Source organism: Manis javanica, chromosome 6 (assembly GCF_040802235.1).
Source record: "Manis javanica isolate MJ-LG chromosome 6, MJ_LKY, whole genome shotgun sequence".
Classification (NCBI taxonomy): Eukaryota; Metazoa; Chordata; class Mammalia; order Pholidota; family Manidae; genus Manis; species Manis javanica.
In genome coordinates, this window is record NC_133161.1 from 66050161 (window position 1) to 66069382 (window position 19222).

The 19222-nt window shown below is 38.4% G+C and overlaps 1 protein-coding gene across 6 annotated transcripts in view; it reads left to right on the forward strand.

Moving 5' to 3' along the window:
- The window catches only part of COL28A1 (collagen type XXVIII alpha 1 chain), a 185470-nt gene that overhangs the window by 84968 nt on the left and 81280 nt on the right, over window positions 1–19222 (forward strand). For 5 of the 6 annotated variants that reach the window (XM_073238793.1, XM_073238792.1, XM_073238791.1 and 2 more), the window contains exons 19-25: window positions 5473–5544; window positions 6295–6363; window positions 9220–9291; window positions 12312–12380; window positions 13008–13076; window positions 16525–16593; window positions 16746–16814. In XM_073238793.1, coding sequence (XP_073094894.1) covers window positions 5473–5544; window positions 6295–6363; window positions 9220–9291; window positions 12312–12380; window positions 13008–13076; window positions 16525–16593; window positions 16746–16814 — 489 coding nt within the window. The remainder of the gene's footprint in view (window positions 1–5472; window positions 5545–6294; window positions 6364–9219; window positions 9292–12311; window positions 12381–13007; window positions 13077–16524; window positions 16594–16745; window positions 16815–19222) is intronic. The other variant, XM_073238795.1, reaches the window with a different exon arrangement.

Here is a 19222-nt window from a genome sequence, read left to right on the forward strand (position 1 = left end):
GGCTCTGTTCTTGTGCCAGTACCAAATTGTCTTGATTACTATGGCTTTGTAGTAGAGCCTGAAGTTGGGGAGTGAGCTCTCCCCCTACTTTATTCTTCTTTCTCAGGATTGCTTTGGCTATTCAGGGTCTTTGGTGTTTCCATATGAATTTTTGAACTATTTGTTCCAGTTGGTTGAAGAATGTTGGTGATAATTTGATAGGGATTGCATCAAATCTGTATATTGCTTTGGGCAGGATGGCCATTTTGACGATATTAATTCTTCCTAGCCATGAGCATGGGATGAGTTTCCATTTGTTAGTGTCCCCTTTAATTTCTCTTAAGAGTGACTTGTAGTTTTCAGGGTATAGGTCTTTCACTTCTTTGGCTAGGTTTATTTCTAGGTATTTTATTCTTTTTGATGCCATTGTGAATGGAGTTGTTTTCCTGATTTCTCTTTCTATTGGTTCATTGTTAGTATATAGGAAAGCCACAGATTTCTGTGTGTTAATTTTGTATCCTGCAACTTTGCTGTATTCCGATATCAATTCTAGTAGTATTGGAGTGGAGTCTTTAGGGTTTTTTATGTACAGTATCATGTCATCTGCAAATATTGACAGTTTAACTTCTTCTTTACCAATCTGGATTCCTTGTATTTCTTTGTTTTGTCTAATTGCCGTGGCTAGGACCTCCAGTGCTATGTTAAATAACAGTGGGGAGAGTGGGCATCCTGTCTTGTTCCTGATCTCAGAGGAAAAGCTTTCAGCTTCTCGCTGTTCAGTATGATGTTGGCTGTGGGTTTCTCATATATGGCCTTTATTATGTTGAGGTACTTGCCCTCTATACCCATTTTGCTGAGAGTTTTTATCATGAATGGATGTTGAATTTTGTCAAATGCTTTTTCAGCATCTGAAATGATCATTTCAGGAGATGATCATGTGGTTTTTGTCTTTCTTTTTGTTGATGTGGTGGATGATGTTGATGGATTTTCAAATATTGTACCATCCTTGCATCCCTGGGATGAATCCCACTTGGTCATGGTGTATGATCCTTTTGATATACTGTTGAATTCTGTTTGCTAATATTTTATTGAGTATTTTTGCATCTACATTCATCAGGGATATTCGTCTGTAATTTTCTTTTTTTGGTGGGGTGTTTGCCTGGTTTTGGTATTAGGATGATGTTGGCTTCATACAATGAGTTTGGGAGTATTCCCTCCTCTTCTATATTTTGGAAAACTTTAATAAAAATGAGCATTATGTCTTCTCTGTGTGTATGATAAAATTCTGAGGGAAATCCGTCTGGCACAGGGGTTTTGTTCTTGGGTAGTGTTTTGATTACCGTTTCAATTTCTTTGCTCGTAATTGGTTTGTTTAAGTTTGTATTTCTTCTTTAGTCAGTCTTGGAAGGTTGTATTTTTCTAGGAAGTTGTCCATTTGTTCTAGGTTTTCCAGCTTGTTGGCATATAGGTTTTCATAGTTGGCTTTAATAATTCTTTGTATTTCTGTGGGGTCTGTCGTGATTTTTCCATTCTCATTTCTGATTATGTTGATTTGTGTTGATTCTCTTTTTCTCTTAATATGTTTGGCTAGAGGCTTATCTATTTTGTTTATTTTCTCAAAGAACCAGCTCTTGGTTTCATTGATTTTTGCTATTGTTTTATTCTTCTCAATTTTGTTTATTTCTTCTATATTCTTTATTATGTCCCTCCTTCTGCTGACTTTAGGCCTCATTTGTTCTTCTTTTTCCAGTTTTAATAATTGTGATGTTAGACTATTCATTTGGGATTGTTCTTCCTTCTTCAAGTGTGCCTGTATTGCTATATACTTTCCTCTTAAGACTGCTTTTGCTGCATCCCACAGAAGTTGGGGCTTTGTGTTGTTGTTGTCATTTGTGTCCATATATTCCTTGATCTCTATTTTAATTTGTTCATTGATCCATTGATTATTTAGGAGCATGTTGTTAAGCCTCCATGTGTTTGTGAGCCTTTTTGTTTTCTTTGTAGAATTTATTTCTAGTTTTATACCTTTGTGGTCTGAAAAGTTGGTTGGTAGAATTTCAATATTTTGGAATTTACTGAGGCTCTTTTTGTGGCCTAGTATGTGGTCTATTCTGGAGAATGTTCCATGTGCACTTGAGAAGAATGTACATCCTGTTGCTTTTGGATGTAGAGTTCTATAGATGTCTATTAGGTCCATCTGTTCTACTGTGTTGTTCAGTGCCTCCGTGTCCTTACTTATTTTCTTCCCGGTGGATCTGTCCTTTGGGATGAGTGGCGTGTTGAAATCTCCTAAAATGAATGCATTGCAGTCTATTTCCACCTTTAGTTCTGTTAGTATTTGTTTCACATATGCTGGTGCTCCTGTGCTGGGTGCAAGTATATTTAGAATGGTTATATCCTCTTGTTGGACTGAGCCCTGTATCATTATGTAGTGTCCTTCTTTATCTCTTGTTACTTTCTTTGTTTTGAAGTCTACTTTGTCTGATATTAGTACTGCAACCCCTGCTTTCTTCTCTCTGTTGTTTGCGTGAAATATTTTTCCATGCCTTGACTTTTAGTCTGTGCATGTCTTTGGGTTTGAGGTGAGTTTCTTGTAAGCAGCATATAGATGGGTCTTGCTTTTTTATCCATTCTGTTACTCTGTGTCTTTTGATTGGTGCATTAAGTCCATTTACATTTAGGGTAACTATTGAAAGATATGTACTTATTGCCATGCAGTCTTTAAATTCGTGGTTAACAAAGGTTCAGTGTTAGCCTCTTTAGTATCTTACTGCCTAACTTAGCTTGCTTATTGAGCTGTTATATACACTGTCTGGAGATTCTTTTCTTCTCTCTCTTCTTATTCCTCCTCCTCCATGCTTCATATGTTGGGTGTTTTGTTCTGTGCTCTTTTTAGGAGTGCTCCCATCTAGAGCAGTCCCTGTAAGATACCCTGCAGAGGTGGTTTGTGGGAGGCAAATTCCCTCAACTTTTGCTTGTCTGGGAATTGTTTAATCCCTCCATCATATTTAAATGACAATAGTGCTGGATACAGTATCCTTGGTTCAAGGCCCTTCTGTTTCATTGCATTAAATATATCATGCCATACTCTTCTGGCCTGTAAGGTTTCTGTTGAGAAGTCTGATGATAGCCTGATGGGTTTTCCTTTATAGGTGACCTTTTTCTCTCTAGCTGCCTTTAGAACTCTTTCATTGTCCTTGATCCTTGCCATTTTAATTATTATGTGTCTTGGTGTTGTCCTCCTTGGGTCCTTTCTGTTGGGAGTTCTGTGTATTTCCATGGTCTGTTCGATTACTTCCTCCCCCAGTTTGGTGAAGTTTTCAGCAATTATTTCTTCAAAGACACTTTCTATCCCTTTTTCTCTCTCTTCTTCTGGTACCCCTATAATACGGATATTGTTCCTTATGGATTGGCCACACAGTTCTCTTAATATTGTTTCATTCCTGGAGATCCTTTTATCTCTCTCTCTATGTCAGCTTCTATGCATTCCTGTTCTCTGGTTTCTGTTCCTTCAGTGGCCTCTTGCATCTTATCCATTTTGCTTATAAATCCTTCCAGAGTTTGTTTCACTTCTGTAATCTCCTTCCTGGCATCTGTGATCTCCCTCCGGACTTCATCCCTTAGCTCTTGCATATTTCTCTGCATCTCCGTCAGCATGTTTATGATTTTTGTTTTAAATTCTTTTTCAGGAAGCCTGGTTAGGTCTGTCTCCTTCTCTGGTGTTGTCTCTGTGATCTCGGTTTGCCTGTAATTTTGCCTTTTCATGGTGATAGAAATAGTTTGCAGAGCTGGGACCAGTGATGGCTGTAAGAACTTCCCTTCTTGTTGGTTTGTGGCCTTCCTCTCCTGGGAAAACAGTGACCTCTAGTGGCTTGTGCTGGGCAGCTGCGTGCAGACAGGGCTTCTGATTCCTGCCCGGCTGCCATGGAGTTTATCTCCACTGTAGCTCTGAGCGTGGCCTGCCTTGGGCTGCAGCTCCAAAATGGTGGAGCCGCATTGGAGGGGGAGCGGCCGGGAGGCTATTTATCTCCGTGAGAGGCCTCTGTGCTCCCTGCTGCCCAGGGGGTTAGAGTGCCCAGAGATCCCCAGATTCCCTGCCTCTGGACTAAGTGTCCCGGGACCCTTCTGTGTGGTTTTGGGGTCCCTGTCCCTTTAAGACTTCCAAAAAGCACTCACCAAAAAAATAATAAAATAATTAATTAATTTTTTAAAAAAAGCCTCTCATTTTTCTTTGTCCTCGGGCACCGGCCTCAGGGACCCACTCACCGGTCTTGCTGCCCTGTTTCCCTAGTATCCAGCACCTCACGCATGCACTGTGTCTGCGCTCTGGTGTGGATGGCTGGGGCTGGGTGTTCAGCAGTCCTGGGCTCCCTCTCCCTCCCTGCTCTGACTCCTCTCCTCCCACTGGGAGCTGGGGGGAGGGGTGCTCAGGTCCCACTGGGCTGGGGCTTGTATCTTACCCCCTTCGCGAGGTGCTGGGTTCTCGCAGGTGTGGATGTGGTCTGGATATTGTCCTGTGTCCTCTGGTCTCTATTCTAGGAAGAGTTGTCTTTGTTATATATGTGGTTTGGGGAGGAGATTTCCACTGCTCTACTCATGCCACCCTCTTGGCTCCACCTCAAAGGAGATTTGTTTTCTTTTTATGGCTGAATAATATTCCATTGTGTATATGTACCCTATCTTCTTTATCCATTCATCTACTGATGGGCACTTAGGTTGCTTCCATTTCTTGGCTATTGTAAACAGTGCTGTGATAAACATAGGGGTGCATATGTCTTTAAAAGACTTATTCTTAATCACAAATTAACTTGAGAGCAACTAGTATTACAGAATCACTTAACTCTTATATTAGCTTCTTAGGTTTGCTGTCACAAAGTATCACAAGCTGTATGGCCTAACAGAAATCTATTGTCTCAGAGTTCTAGAGGCTAGTATTAGAAAACCATGGTGTCTGTATGGCCATGCTTACTTCAAAACCTATAGGTTTTCTTCTTGCTTCCTCTGAGCTCCTGGTGGGGGCCATCTATCCTTGGCATTTTATGGCTTACAGCTGCATTCCTCACTCCATCTTTTCCTCTGTTACCACATATTTTTCTCCTTGTGCATCTGTCTGCACACATTGTTTTCCTTTTCTTAGAAGGACAACAGTCATATTGGATTATTGACCCACCCCAATGACCTCATCTTAACTTGGTTACATCTGTAAAGGTATCAAAGCACCACATTCCCAGCTACCAAGAACTAGGACTTAAACATATCTTTTTCGGGATCACTGTTCAACCCGTAACAAACCACATAGTTCAAAACTGAGACCCAGAGAGGTTAAATAACTTGCCCAAGGTCAAACAGGTCAATTACTATTAATTACTATTCATATTTCTCCACTCAGATACTTGCCTCAGTCACTATGAGATATATTCAATTGCAAGTACCTCAAAGTAGAGGTGAATAATTATGAATTTCTAGGAAATAACATCTTTGTTCATCCACCAGGGGGACCCAGGCTCAGTAGGGCTCCCAGGACAGCCAGGAATACCAGGAGAAGATGGAGCTACAGGGAAGAAGGTAACACTATGGTTTTCATGTTAGTGAAGTAAAAACTATTGAACCACCCTTAAATATTGGTTCTTCGGGATCTCAAATTAAACTATCTAGGACAAACTTAGTGTTTTTAAGAAAAATATCCCACAACTCTAAATTTCCTTTTTCACTTACTTCAGATAGAAAGAGCACCAACTCAAGGGCTGAGTAGAATCTCACACCCTCTGCCTTCACTCAGGTATTTTGGCCAAAGTCACCTAGTGCCTTTGGGATTCCTAGAAAGCACTTAAATTTAAACTTAGAGAGAAACACTTTTTTCTTCCGCTTCTCCAAAATGAAAGTCTATATATACATTCAGGATGTAAGGCCATTATAAAGATTTCCTGAAATATTTTGAGTTGACATTTGAAATACTCGTTTTTCAATATAAGGAGCAAAAAACAGCAGATGGAAAGGCTGAAGGTCTTTCTTGTTTTAAAAAAAGAAACAAACCACTAAATATGAATGATGAGTCAAAGGAAAACAAGTTTATTACTTTGGAAATTGGCTTAGAAATTGGACTCTTTCATAATATTTCAGCTGCTCTGAGCTAAATTGGAGTTTGGTATTAATTTATTTAAGTTGGTAAATTTCCAAATTAATTTTGAGACTAGAGTAAAGGTCTGGTCTGTTTTGGAGGTCTCAGCAGAGCCACTGGCCATAAAAGGAGACAAGGTGGGCTTATATGAACTGCCTATGAAGGGTCAACTGAGACAGCAGTACCATTTCCTCTAGGGAGAAGCCGGGCTTCCAGGAACAAGAGGCCCAGAAGGACTGCCTGGAAAAGGACACCCTGGCCCCAAGGTATGGAATTGACCATGTGGTGGGGGACACAGACTGCCTGTGTTCTGGTCCCTATATTACTGAGCCAAGTTAGGAGAAATTTGGTTGTTATTCTTGCTATGTCAAATGTGTTTACTTCTGGCTTAAAATTATGGATACTAGCTTGGGAGCTTTTGGAAGACAGCAAGTATGTATTATTCGTTTTCATTTTCCTGAGATCTAGCATAAGTCCCAACTTACAGGAAGAGTTCAATGCATGTTTTCTCAATAAATGGCAAGACTGACATTTAAAAAATATATAGGAAAGGAAAAGAAGCCTTGAGATACATCCTTGAGATTTGCAAGTCCATGTATTTTCTTCAAATATTTATAGAATCTTGCAGTAAAAAGAAATACCACCTTATTAAATGGCAGTTTCACTTTCAAAAAAATGGCATAAATTTATTTTACACATTGTAGAAATGCTACAATGCACTGAATAATATCTTTATATGTCAAAATGAGAATATCCAAACTCACCAAGACCGTTAGTGACATAACCGACAGCCTGTAAGGTGTCAGATGTTCCTGCAATTTTTATGTATAGTTCTTACTGCCTACATAAAGATCCTGAAGAATTATATAGGAGTAAAGTAAAATTAAGATCTGTCTATTTATTAGTGTTCTATTTTAATTGTATTAACATAATAATTGATAGTTTAAGAAGGCTATGTCATGTGAAAATATGACTAGAATTGAGGCCTTAACCTTAAACATGAGAATTTAAAATTTAAATATATTTATAGAATTTCAGCCATTTTAAAAATTGACTTGCCAGACTGCGAGATCCTTTTGGAAGAAGGCAACAGAGAATATGTTCCTAACATCATGCAAAAATACTTTTAGAAATGCTTTTCTATTAACATTCAGGAGAACTAATGATTTCTAGAATATGCTTTTGGGAGATAGAGCCTTGGAGGTAGTAACTGAAGCTGTAAGATTGAATGATATCTCTGAGAAAGAGAGTTGAGGTTTGAAACCCACGTTGTACAGTAGCTGGAGGAAGAACATTTAGAATAGCATAAAGATAAGCAAAATAGTTACCATGTGAGGGAAACCAAGGAGAAGGGGTTTCAAGAGGAAAGCAATGGTGGTGTCAAATGCCACCAATGAGTAAGAATAAGGTGGTTTGGAAAGAGGCCAGTGGATTTGCAGCTTAGAGATGATTTATGGAAGGCTACTGGAGAGGAGCAGTAGCAATGTGTCACTTAGCCCAGGCGTGCTATGGTTCAATGTTGGCCCTTAATTACATCTAGCTGAGTTCTGGCTTTTGTCTTCTGGAGTGATTTAGGCCAATAAATTAAATTTGGTAGTGAGTAGAAGAAAATAAATAGTTCAGGTTAGATTTTATCTCTATTGGCAAATAATAATGATGTAGTAAGTGATATTTAGACACTTGACCATTTGTGTTTGTTTTTTTATTACCTGTGTCACTGATCTCCATTAGTACGGACTTTGAGTGGGTAATTCATCTCCATAGATTCTATGGAATATCACCTCTTCTCCTTAGTGGAGTGTCTGCATTGCTGATAACCTTGGTATAATCCAATGGTTCTCAGGGTGTAGTCCCAGGACTGAGAGCATCAACACAACCTGGGAATGTGACAGAAATGTAAATTCTTGGAGTAAAGTTCCCCAGTGCAGACCTATTAGATCAGAAACTTTGAATGTGGGGTCCAGCAATCTGTGGGCTAGCCTGGCTAAGCCCTCCAGGTGATTCTGATGCATGCTCTGGTTTGAAAACTGTGGTATAGTCATTTGTGTCATAAATATTTAGATGGCCTCAGCTGCAGACTCACAGGAGCTATTCCTTTGTTGAGCGGGACACACATTTGGATATGGTAATTTGCCATTGAGCCTAGTTTAAGAGTAGTTTTGTATCACTCTGAAGCTTCTGGTTGAAGGCAACAAAATTCTCTCCAGGGAAGATGGACACAGACAACCAGGCTGGGGATCAGCCACGGGCAGTTTTGCTCTGACCCGTTAATGCTTATCCATCTCTCTACCAATCTCTAGAAGGTTTGGTTTCTGGACTCTCCTCTGAGGAAGAAATGAAGCTGGATTTGAAAAATATCTCATTTTATGTTTTAAAACTGAAAGAGAGTAAGAACTAAAAAACAGTATGAAATAGCATAGACAGCTCTCTTTTCTGAAATTGTGAAGGTCACAGAGTCATCTGTTAATAGACCACAGGTGCAAAAGAACAGTAAATTCAAGTAAAAGTCCTCAAAGACAGATACTGAACTTAAGCTTTTAAAAATATTAAATAAATGAATAAATGGTGAAGACTGAACAATACTAAAGTTATCCAATCTGCTCAAAAACACCAATAAATAGTTCATAATGCGTGATCAAAACCGAAAGTTTCTGTGATGACTGCCCTTGTACTGTTCACCATGTAAGAACTTATTCACTATGTAAGAATTTGTTCACCATGTAATAACTTGTTTGTTATGCTTCAGAAGATTGGAGACTGACGAGAATTAGGCTTGAGATGGATTAATGATTGTGCATTGAGCATTGAGTCCCCTATACAGAATTTTATTGTTGTTAACAACCATTTGATCAATAAATATGAGAGATGCCCTCTCAAAAAAAAAATATATATAGGATGCCCAGTTGCATGGGACATACTTACATTCAAAGCTTTGTTGTTTTGGAAACAATATTTCATTGTTTATGTGAAATTCAAAAAAAAAAAACCTTTACAGTCAGGCTGGGCTTAGGGCACATAGTTTTAAAATTGTTATTAGATGAGACTCTGGCCTTGATATGGTTATTATAACACCGATCAGGATTTGTTAATACATAACTGTATTTCTGTAATTATTTTCTCAGGGTGATGAAGGAAAGAAAGGGAGCAAAGGAAATCAAGGGCAGAGGGGATTTCCAGGGCCTGAAGGGCCAAAGGTATGTTTCTTATATTCTCATTTATGCTTTGTGGAGATTGTAATTGTGTCTGGTTTTAATAGAATATTAGATTTCTGTTGCAAACTTGATTCCCTATTTCCTTCTCAACACATACAGAACAAAATCCCTGAATGAAAATGGCTTTAGAAAACATACTATCCCAGACCATAGTAGAATGGAATAAAAATGACTGTGTAAAGCATGTTTCTTTACTGGACTATTTAGGCTTCGAAAAGAGAATCTTTTTGTCAATCTTCTCTAGTAACAATCAAATATTCAAAAGTTGGGATCAAGTTAGGACCACAGTTGGATACTACTTCTCTATCTCTATTTTGCCAAACACTATTTTGCCAAACAACAACCAAAAAGAATCCCAAACTGAGAAGCAACACAGTGATGAAGATGAGTGGGGGGCTTCAGAAGGCAGGAGAATGCAGTTCTCACTGTGCTTCACCCAGAGTCTTTGGGAACCAGTCACTTCAATGGGAGAAACAAAGAAAGAACCGTCTATTTCATAGAGTTGTTTGAAGATTAAAAGAGTTAATAAAGCACTTAGCCCAGTTCCTGGCACATAGCAAATGTTCCATATGTGGAGTTATTCAGAGAGAAAAAAAATCAATACTGTGAAATAGGAGAGAGGGGACATATGTCCTGATAAATGGACCAGGACAGGGTGCTGAGGAAGTAAAGGAAATTGTGAGGCAAGCAATTAGGTATGTGTCTGACTTAGCAGAAGAGAATATTGAGGTCATCTGGATTTGTCAGCAAACAGAAATTGGAAACCTAAGAGAGTTCAGGCTTCTAGGAAGATATCAGTTGTAGGAAGATATCAGTTGTAATAAGAGAGAAGGAATGTATTGAAGACTATTAAAGAACTAAAAAAAATGATGTGAGCAAGACAAGAGCAGGTACACCACAAAGAGTCTCTTGTAGACCAGTGAGTCTCAGACTTCAGTATCCATCAGTACCACCAAAGCGAGCTTGTTACAAATCCGTATTTCTCAGCACCATTCCCAGAGATGTAGATTTGGTAGGTGGGTGGGGCACAGGAATCAGCATTTCTTAAATAAGTGCCCTTTGCTGCAGGCAGTTCAAGGAGCACATGATGGGAAATGCCACGCCTAAGGAATGAGCCATATTAGTATTAAAGCAGTGATTACTCTTTGTATCTTAGCTGTTCAAAGTGAATATTTTTCTGTATTTTGAAATAAAGCACTTTCTTGATGAATTGTTGTGTTTTAAGGCACAATCACACCTTAATCAGGGTCTTCTAAAGAACTGTATACCTTCTAAATATATAATTTCATATTTTAAAAGTAGTTGACCTCTTTTTTTAAAAAAAAGAATAGATTAAATCTAGAAACATAATTTGTCTTACCCTGTTTTTAGCAAAAAATTTAACAAGTTAGTTTTATTCTTTTGCAATCGATTGAACAGGGTGGTTATCTGTTACCAGAATCTGGCCATGTTCTGTGTCGTTGCCTTATAGGTTTGGAATTAAAAATTGGCACACATGTGCACTGGCATGACCTGGGCCCCAGGAGGTTGGTGGGCTCAACCTGTTGGTCATATTGGGTAACCGGCATGGTGGGAGGCCTCAACTGCGAAGATAACTGTGGCCCAGGGCAGGAGTCACTGCCAGTGACTGACGGAGTCCCTCCCAGAGGACGCAGGACCAAGGGGGCAGCTCACGATACTGGAAGGAGCTCATTCCCCAAGGCAGAAGGAGGGAAATTTTTTGGTAAAGGTGTAGGTAGTAAATATTTTAGGCTTTATGAGTCAAGATGCAAATTGAGTATATTAGGTTGGCACTTATATATAATAATCATTTAAACATGTGGAAACTATTTTTAGCCTGTGGCTGTACAAACCAGATGCAGGCGGCATTTGGTCTGGAGATGGCAGTTTGCTACTCTAGTTCGGTAGTTTCCAAACTGTTTGATTTCAAATCCCTACAAGTTAAAAAAAAAAAAAATTGACCGCACTCCAATATACGTTGTTTATTTATTTTTAATTGCATTTTGTATTCATAAACTATCATACATATTATATTTGCATAAATAATTGAAATTTTAAAAGCTGAGACAAAAATCTATAGTGTAGCCCTAAGATTTTCTTCTACCATCCCAAGTGGGCCATTTTGACACCTCCTGGACTGGGTACAACCTCTTTTAATGAAAATAACTTTTTACTTTGCATAGTGTTTTTAAGTGTGGTGATTGTACATATATCAGAATCACCAGAGGTGCCTCATAAAACCTCATATTCCTGGGCCTAGCCCTTAGAGCTATTGAATTAAAATCTCAGAGTTTGAAACCTTGGACTATATTTTATCCAATTCCTCTGATGATTTCTCTGTCACTAAAATTTGAGTATTCTAGATCAAATCATTGTTCTGGACAGGTGGGACAAAGATATTGTTTGTTGCTCCTGAATAAGTCTTTCTTGAGATACCACAAAAAAAAAAATTTGAGAAATTTTTTAGTGTATCTATTGGAAATTTCTTTTTTTTTTTAACCATAAACTTTCTACTAAAAATGGATGTGAGATAGCATATAATGGAAGACATATACCATGGACCATAAGCTAAAATAACAAAGGAAAATGATATAAATGAGAAGGAACCTATTTATCTACCAAGCATGTTCAAAAAATTATGCTGAAGATAATTGTTATAACTGAACGAATATTTCCCTCTGAGATTCCAGGCATGTAACTCAAAAGGGAAGCACCATGAATTGCATAATTTTTATTAGCTAATAAAAGGATACATAAGAGATAAAACATCACTAATACTCAGGAATTGATTGAATACATTTATTAAAGGCACTGAAATCTTAAACACCAATAACTTTAGTAGTGGTTTAATGAGGAAGCTCAGATATTTTCATATGGACCTGTGAAACAGACAGGTCATAATATTTTAAAATACTGGAAATACATTTCTGTGTTTTTCCTAATATAATTCCTGTATGCCATTTCTTTACTTGAAATGTAATGAGCTTTTACTCTTTTTTAAGGGTGATCCGGGGATTATGGGTCCTTTTGGAATGCCTGGAGCATCAGTTCCTGGCCCACCTGGGCCAAAGGTATGCATTCATATATTTTTCTTTTACTTGAATCTTGGCAGTTTGCTGGGAGAAAGAACTCATCATAGCAGTGAACTAGGACTTCAGTTTTGCAAGAATCCCAAAATATTATTTAGTTTAACCCTGATATTTCATAATTAACTGAACTAAAAGCCAGCAGCAAATAAAAGAAACCAAAATTCTTGCTTCTGGTCTTGAACTTGCCACTTCATCTTGAACTACTTCCCCCAAATCCTAGAACCTAACACAGATGAGAATTTGTTGCATTTATTCAGAAGAACCTACTTAAATTTATAATCAGAAAGTCTAGCAAAAAAGAAATACACTCAGATTTAAGAGCACCTCCAAACATTCTTAAAGCCTAAATATTTGAATCTAGATAGCTACCTGTTATTTTCAGTGGCCTTTCTTTAAACAGCTGTTGTAGTTTTTACTGACAGGTTTTAGGATTAGAACTGCTTAGGATTTGAGATTCCCCTCAAATATATTGGGAGAATGTACTTTCTCAAAATCTGAGGCAGATAGATTTAGCTCTTCCCAGGCTGAGCCATCTCTTTCTTGTGGTGTGGGTCTGGTTTCTCATGCAACCTCAAGCCTGAAACTGTAAACATTATTTGAAATGTACAGGGAGATAGAGGAGGACCTGGATTGCCTGGATTTAAAGGAGAACCTGGAATTGCTATTCGAGGACCAAAGGTATGCTTTATTAATGTACCATTTCTTTTTCTGTGTATGAGAGGGAAGTGAAAGTAGATTCAATACATAGTAGGTTGATGATTGAATTTGTTTTACGTGCAGTCTCTACATTGATAAACTCAAATGTGAGGATACACTATTCCCTCAAAAAAATTAAGCCATCAGATCATTTATTTTTCATAAGTGTGGGGAATAATAGCTCCTGTAGTTAATTTTTTGCTGACTAAACAGTTGTTTGAAAATGCTGTCTTTCTAATGTCTGTGATGTAAGAGATTATATGGCCTCTAGGCCCTTTCATTTACATAGTAATGGAAGGTGTAGCTATTCTGCAAAATACGGTCCAAAAAGTTCACGTCTGGAAGCTATACTGAATCAAATATATCTGCTTTGGTGTCCATCTTTCAGAGTTATTTTAAATGAAAAGGCAAATATAATCATAGGAGAAGACAGCTTTAACCAAGCACATGTGTTCTTCCACGGCAACCATTTCCTGTCTCACACAAAACCCAGCACCACAGCAAACTTTTCACACTGCAAATGTGAACAAGCATATCCCTGTTTATGAGATATGGCTTCAGGGCTCTGTGATCAGAGCTTATTAAGTTGGTAGCACGTTGTTACATAGGTATGAAGCCTCAGTTCTATCAAATAGTCTCTTCTACATAAAAGGGTTCGAGTGCTAAGATCAGTGATTTTCAAACTTCAAAAAAGCACACTTAGAACTATCTTTGAAATATAATGCAAAATCTGTTAGGCATACAACATTAAGTTGGAGTGGTCTTTTTGAAGGTCAAAGGAGGATCCTGACCGCCACTGTTCTTAATCACTTTAACAGTTGTCCTCCTTGCTAAAGTGACAATCTTCTGGTTTGTTGGGGACAGAGGAGGTTCCTGGGATGTGGGACTTCCAGGCTAAAACAAAGAAAATCTCAGGAATACCAGAACAAGTCATCCTATGGCCTCTGGGGCACATGGGAACTCAAGCTTATGACTCAAGGAGAAAAATTCCAAATTTCCTAATGCTGAAACTAGAAATATAACCTTGATGAAGAATACTTGGGTGACAATTTTCATATTGTTTGATAACTTTCTAAATCTGTGTATTCCTAGTCCCATGATTTAAAGTTACTTCTATTTATACAGTTCTTTACAATAGAAATAAGATCCAATTAAATATGCAGCTGGGGTTTGTAAGCCCTCCCTGCTTTCTACGAATCATTACAGGGCATTGTTGTTGATGGTGTTTAAAGTTATTTGTCTCTTCACTTGGAGATTTTTCTAATCTCTTGGTCTCTCATGATACTCTTTCTGCCATTTTCCCCTAATGCATTATTTTTCAAGCTTTTGAAGAGTTAAATATCTGATGGAAGTTTTGGCACATTAATTCCATTTTGTGTATTATTTCAGGGAGCTCCCAGATCCCCCGTAAAGCTCATTTCAAAACACCAGATTAAGATTTCTGCCCTAATTTCTACTGAATGAGAAAGACACCTCGAAGTGAATCACTCTACAGGACACTTTCTTGAATCCAGTGCAGAAAGGCCAAGTGGCCAAATTCCATATACAGAAACATGTGAAGAGCCCAAAATAAAAATCTGAGAGAGAACACTGCTCCTATATTCACCCCTGATATTTCTTATTACCATTAAAAGTAACAAGCTAACTGAAACTTTCACAGGAGAGAGAGAACAAAGATCTCTAGGGAAAAAAGTTTGCAAACTATGAATGTTTGAACATTTTTCCTCCCAGTGTGAGTGCCAGGGGATAAACAATAACAGCTGCTGATAATTTATTAAAGTCTTGAAGCTTAGAAATAAAAACTGAAAGTGAATTTTGATTCCAATTTTCTTTTCATTTCAACCTAACCAGGAAGCAGTTACTGCCGTGTCTTGCTGGCAGCCTGCTCCTTGTACAAGCATGGGAAAAAAATGGGCATCTTATTTTGGGATACATCCATATAGAATGTTTACAGCTTGAACCTTAATCATAATTGGAATATTATAATACAGTGCTTCTGAGAAGTGACCATTTCCCTGTAATTGGGGATATACCAAAATTCATCTCTCCAGAACTGGTTTTTGTTTTCCATTGTACAACTCTGAAAGATCATCTTGGGTTTTTGTTGATGATAAATAGCACATTAAGGTTTTGTAAGTGACCACATGTTTTGTGAAGATTATTCTTGGGAAGGTTAACCACATAAAACCAGTCCCTTAGATTTAATGGGTAAAACAGCTGTTGCACTCATGATTTTCAAAATAAATGTAACTTTCTTACTACTTAAAGGGTATGCAGTTTTCCCCTCAGTCAATTATTCCTTCACAGGAGTGGAATTAGGAACAGTTTTTGGGAAGTGGGTTTTAGGCAATGTGTTGGCATGGAATAATGGCAGTTTGATACTAGAATTTGCTAGCATTTAAGGAAAGTATTGAGTATCCTGCTACTTTTCCAAGCTTGGAAAACAAAGGTCTGCCAATTATTAGTTTCCTTCTAATGCAAAAAACCATAAATATTTTAAAATATGAATAGCTCTTTATCAAAATAATCGGCATGTGTTGGCAAAGGCTATTGTAAGAGTTATCACAGTAACAGAATGGACCATGGTATAAAAAGAAATGTTTTAAATATGAGAGACTTATTAAATATGAATCCTTTATAGTCTTCCTCATTTTTCTCCTTTTCTCTCTCCATTTTGCTTTAGCCAGGAATTTCTTTGATTTCCACTTGTAGGAGAGTTACACGTCTCAGAAAGCTCTGATGTTCAAAAGGCAATAATCACCCTTTCCTAACTCCTTAAAGGAGGCCAATGTTTACTATTGAAATTTTTGATCCCTAAGCTTTTCACTGTAAATAAATGTGTAAATTTTTCCTCCATCTCAAGATAGGAACCATAAACTGTGTCCTATCCCTTTTTCACTTATTTTTTTTTAATTAATGTGCATTCATTTCATTTAGGCTTATTTGTTTCCCATGTAACTTAGGCCTCATTGAGGAAGACAATGGATGCAACATAACAATAGGGAGCATACAATTATCTTCCTTCACACTCACAAATTTACATGTGAAATTTTGCTATTATTCTTCTCTTCTCACATTATGCTTACTAAATTTCCTCATGTTTATACTTCTCCCTGATTAAAAATGCACTAAACCTTCAACATTTTTAAAAATAAAATATGTTTGTGTTTTTCCTATAGAGGACTTTGTAATCATTGTATACATTCCCTATATGCATTCCATGCTTCCCATTGAACGCAAATGGGTAAGACCACTGAAGAGATACGAGTTGCCATACGGGATAGGATTCCCTCCTAGAATTATTAAATCATTCTTTTGTACTTGTTGCATCCACACTTGGCATATAGAATGGGTACTGTCCTGAAGTTTTGCCAGGTGCTTTCTTTGTTGTTTGGTCTTATGACACCACCTGGTGTTGGAATTTACTCAGGGTGCCCAAGGCCCTCAGGGACCAGCGGGAGCTCCAGGACTCAAAGGCGACGGCTATCCTGGTGTGCCCGTAAGTGTGGACATTGCTTTCATTCCCTTCCTTCCCTCCCCACCCCTTCTTCCTTTCCTTTCTCCAATCTTCCCTCCCTCTTTCTCTTTCTTCCGTGATGAGCACTGCACAGGACAAAGATGCTCACTCTCTCCCTTATTATGTCATCTCAGGGCCCTCGGGGATTACCAGGACCCCCTGGACCAATGGGTTTACGTGGAGTGGGGGACACTGGAGCAAAGGTAAGATTTTAAAGTAGGTAACATGGTAGCCTCTAAAACTGTACCTTTAGGTACTTTAGTAAAGGTGAAATTTTTTATCAGACATGACAGGAGGGCAGAGATAACTAAAGACTAAGTTCTTTATCCTCATCTGTGGATTTTCCGGGGAGCTTGTACTAGATTGAACGCATAGATTAACTGTCCTTGGTAGCAACTCACACATTCCTCTGCTGTTCTGTCTTCGTGTACCAAGTTCAGAGTCAGGGTTAGAGCCCTCCTCTCTTCCCTGGCCACCTTTTTCCCCTAAGTGTTCTCATCCACCCCCTACCCATGTGCCAATAGCTTCAAACTTCTCTTATTGTCCTGAGCCCTGGTCTCACATACCTAGTCTCTTACCACACATTGCCTCTTGCACTTCTCACACACATCTCTAACCTGACACCTGAAACAGAAACTTTGATTTTCATCCCATTGGCTTGTGAGTGAGTCTTCCATCCCCAGGCTCAAGCCAGGGGACGAGCCATTCTTTGTCTCTTCCCTTCCCTCTCCTCTTCCACATTTAGTCTTTTGGTAAATCCTGTCAGTTCTCCTTTCAAAATACATCTTGATTCTGGATGCTTTTTCCTTCTGCTTCCACCAGAGCAGACAACCATCTCTGCCTGGGCTATTAAAATAATCTCATCATCAGTCTTTCCTCATCCATCTCTGACTTTCTGTTACCTAGCAGGCAGACATTCTTTAAAACCATAAATCAGATCACATCCCTTTCCTTCCCAAAAAAAGACTCTGATGGCTTCTCTTTGCACTTAGCACAAGCTCCTGCTGCTACCCATGCCCATGCAGCTCTTCACAACCAGTCGGAGCTCCTGCCCCTTTCTTCCTCACTGTCTACTGCCAGCCACACGGCCGCCCTGTTTCAGCTCACTCCTGCTTCTGAGCCTTGGCTCCGTCAAGATGGTTCATTCTCAAGGCCTCAGCTCAATTCTCACCTCTCTGATCACTGACACAAAAAAACAACCCTCTTTGCTCTCACCCCCTCCCTCCCCCATCACTATCACATCTCCCCTTGTATTTTCTCCATTGCGTGTATCACATTCTGAAACCATCTTGCTCATTTACTGCTCTGAATATTCCATAGGAGTGTACATTTTCCTGAAGGCAGGCTATTTGTCTTGTTCCCTGCTAAATTCCTGGCATCAGAAGAAGGTATGATGCTCAATAGGAGCTTTATAACATGTTGAATAAATGGAAAATGAGTGAATGATCAGTATTACCTTAAGGAGAGAATTTTCCTTGAGAAATACATTTACTCAGTTTTTCAAATACTTCCAGGTCATTAGAGGGAGATGCACATGCTCACTGTCAACTTCTTGTCTTGACATTTTGGTCCCTACCCCAGCACTTGGCAGTGACAACACCTTGATACCTCTTCTGCATAATGGGGCAGGTGCCCTTTTTTGCTCTCTCCCAGGTAGAATGAAAAACTGGAGATCTCTGACACTACACATCATCTCTAAAGACATCTTGATTCCTGTCCTATCTCTTGTAGGGTAATCCTAAGAGTCCAAGGAGAGACTGTGTCTGAAAATGCTCTGTAAACTGTATAGAAGAGATACACCCAGAAGCTTTTATCAAGGTTCTGGCTTGGTCTGACTCAGAACTCAATCCAGTCCTCAAACACACTTTAACAGTGTCCATAAACCATACTGAATTTAGGTATTGAAATATTCTTTTTTTCTTGAAGGTATAGTATCTGTCAAAACTTTAAAATTTAAAAATAGAAGATAAATTTCGTACATAAACCTTGTTATTTTCTGGGCTGAAATGCTGGTAAAAGCTTTTGTTATTACATTAAATATTCCTTTAGTTAGGGAAGTAGGAGCTTATTCCTATTTAAAATATAGCATGAAATAAATGTGCTATGTACTGGAAGGTATCTGTATTCCAACAGAAACATGATCATTTATGTATCCACAGAGCAGATTAATATTTTATATAGGTATACATGCATTATATTAAATTATACTACTGTGTTACTGCTTTACATTTAGCAATAAATAGTAAATAGCACTTAAACACATATAGAGGACATTTTAAAATTTGATTCTTAAAAATATTCTACTATGTCAGATTATCTAAATTATAGACCATAACATTCATTAAATGATTTAATATATCATTTCCCTCTAAAAGTCTCTGGTATTTGCTTTCATCTACATTTTAGAGAGAAAATCAAAAAAAATCCTTCAAAGTTTTATCCTGCCTCTTTCGTTTTTAGAAAGAACCAAATGTTGCCAGAAGATGTGTCTTCAGTGAGACCCAAATCATCTCTGTAAGCCCGCACAGGCGGCTGAGCGGAAACAGCAGCTGAGGGCTTGCTTCTCGCTGAGGGGAGCAGAAAACAGCTATAGGACCTGCCTCTGTTCCCC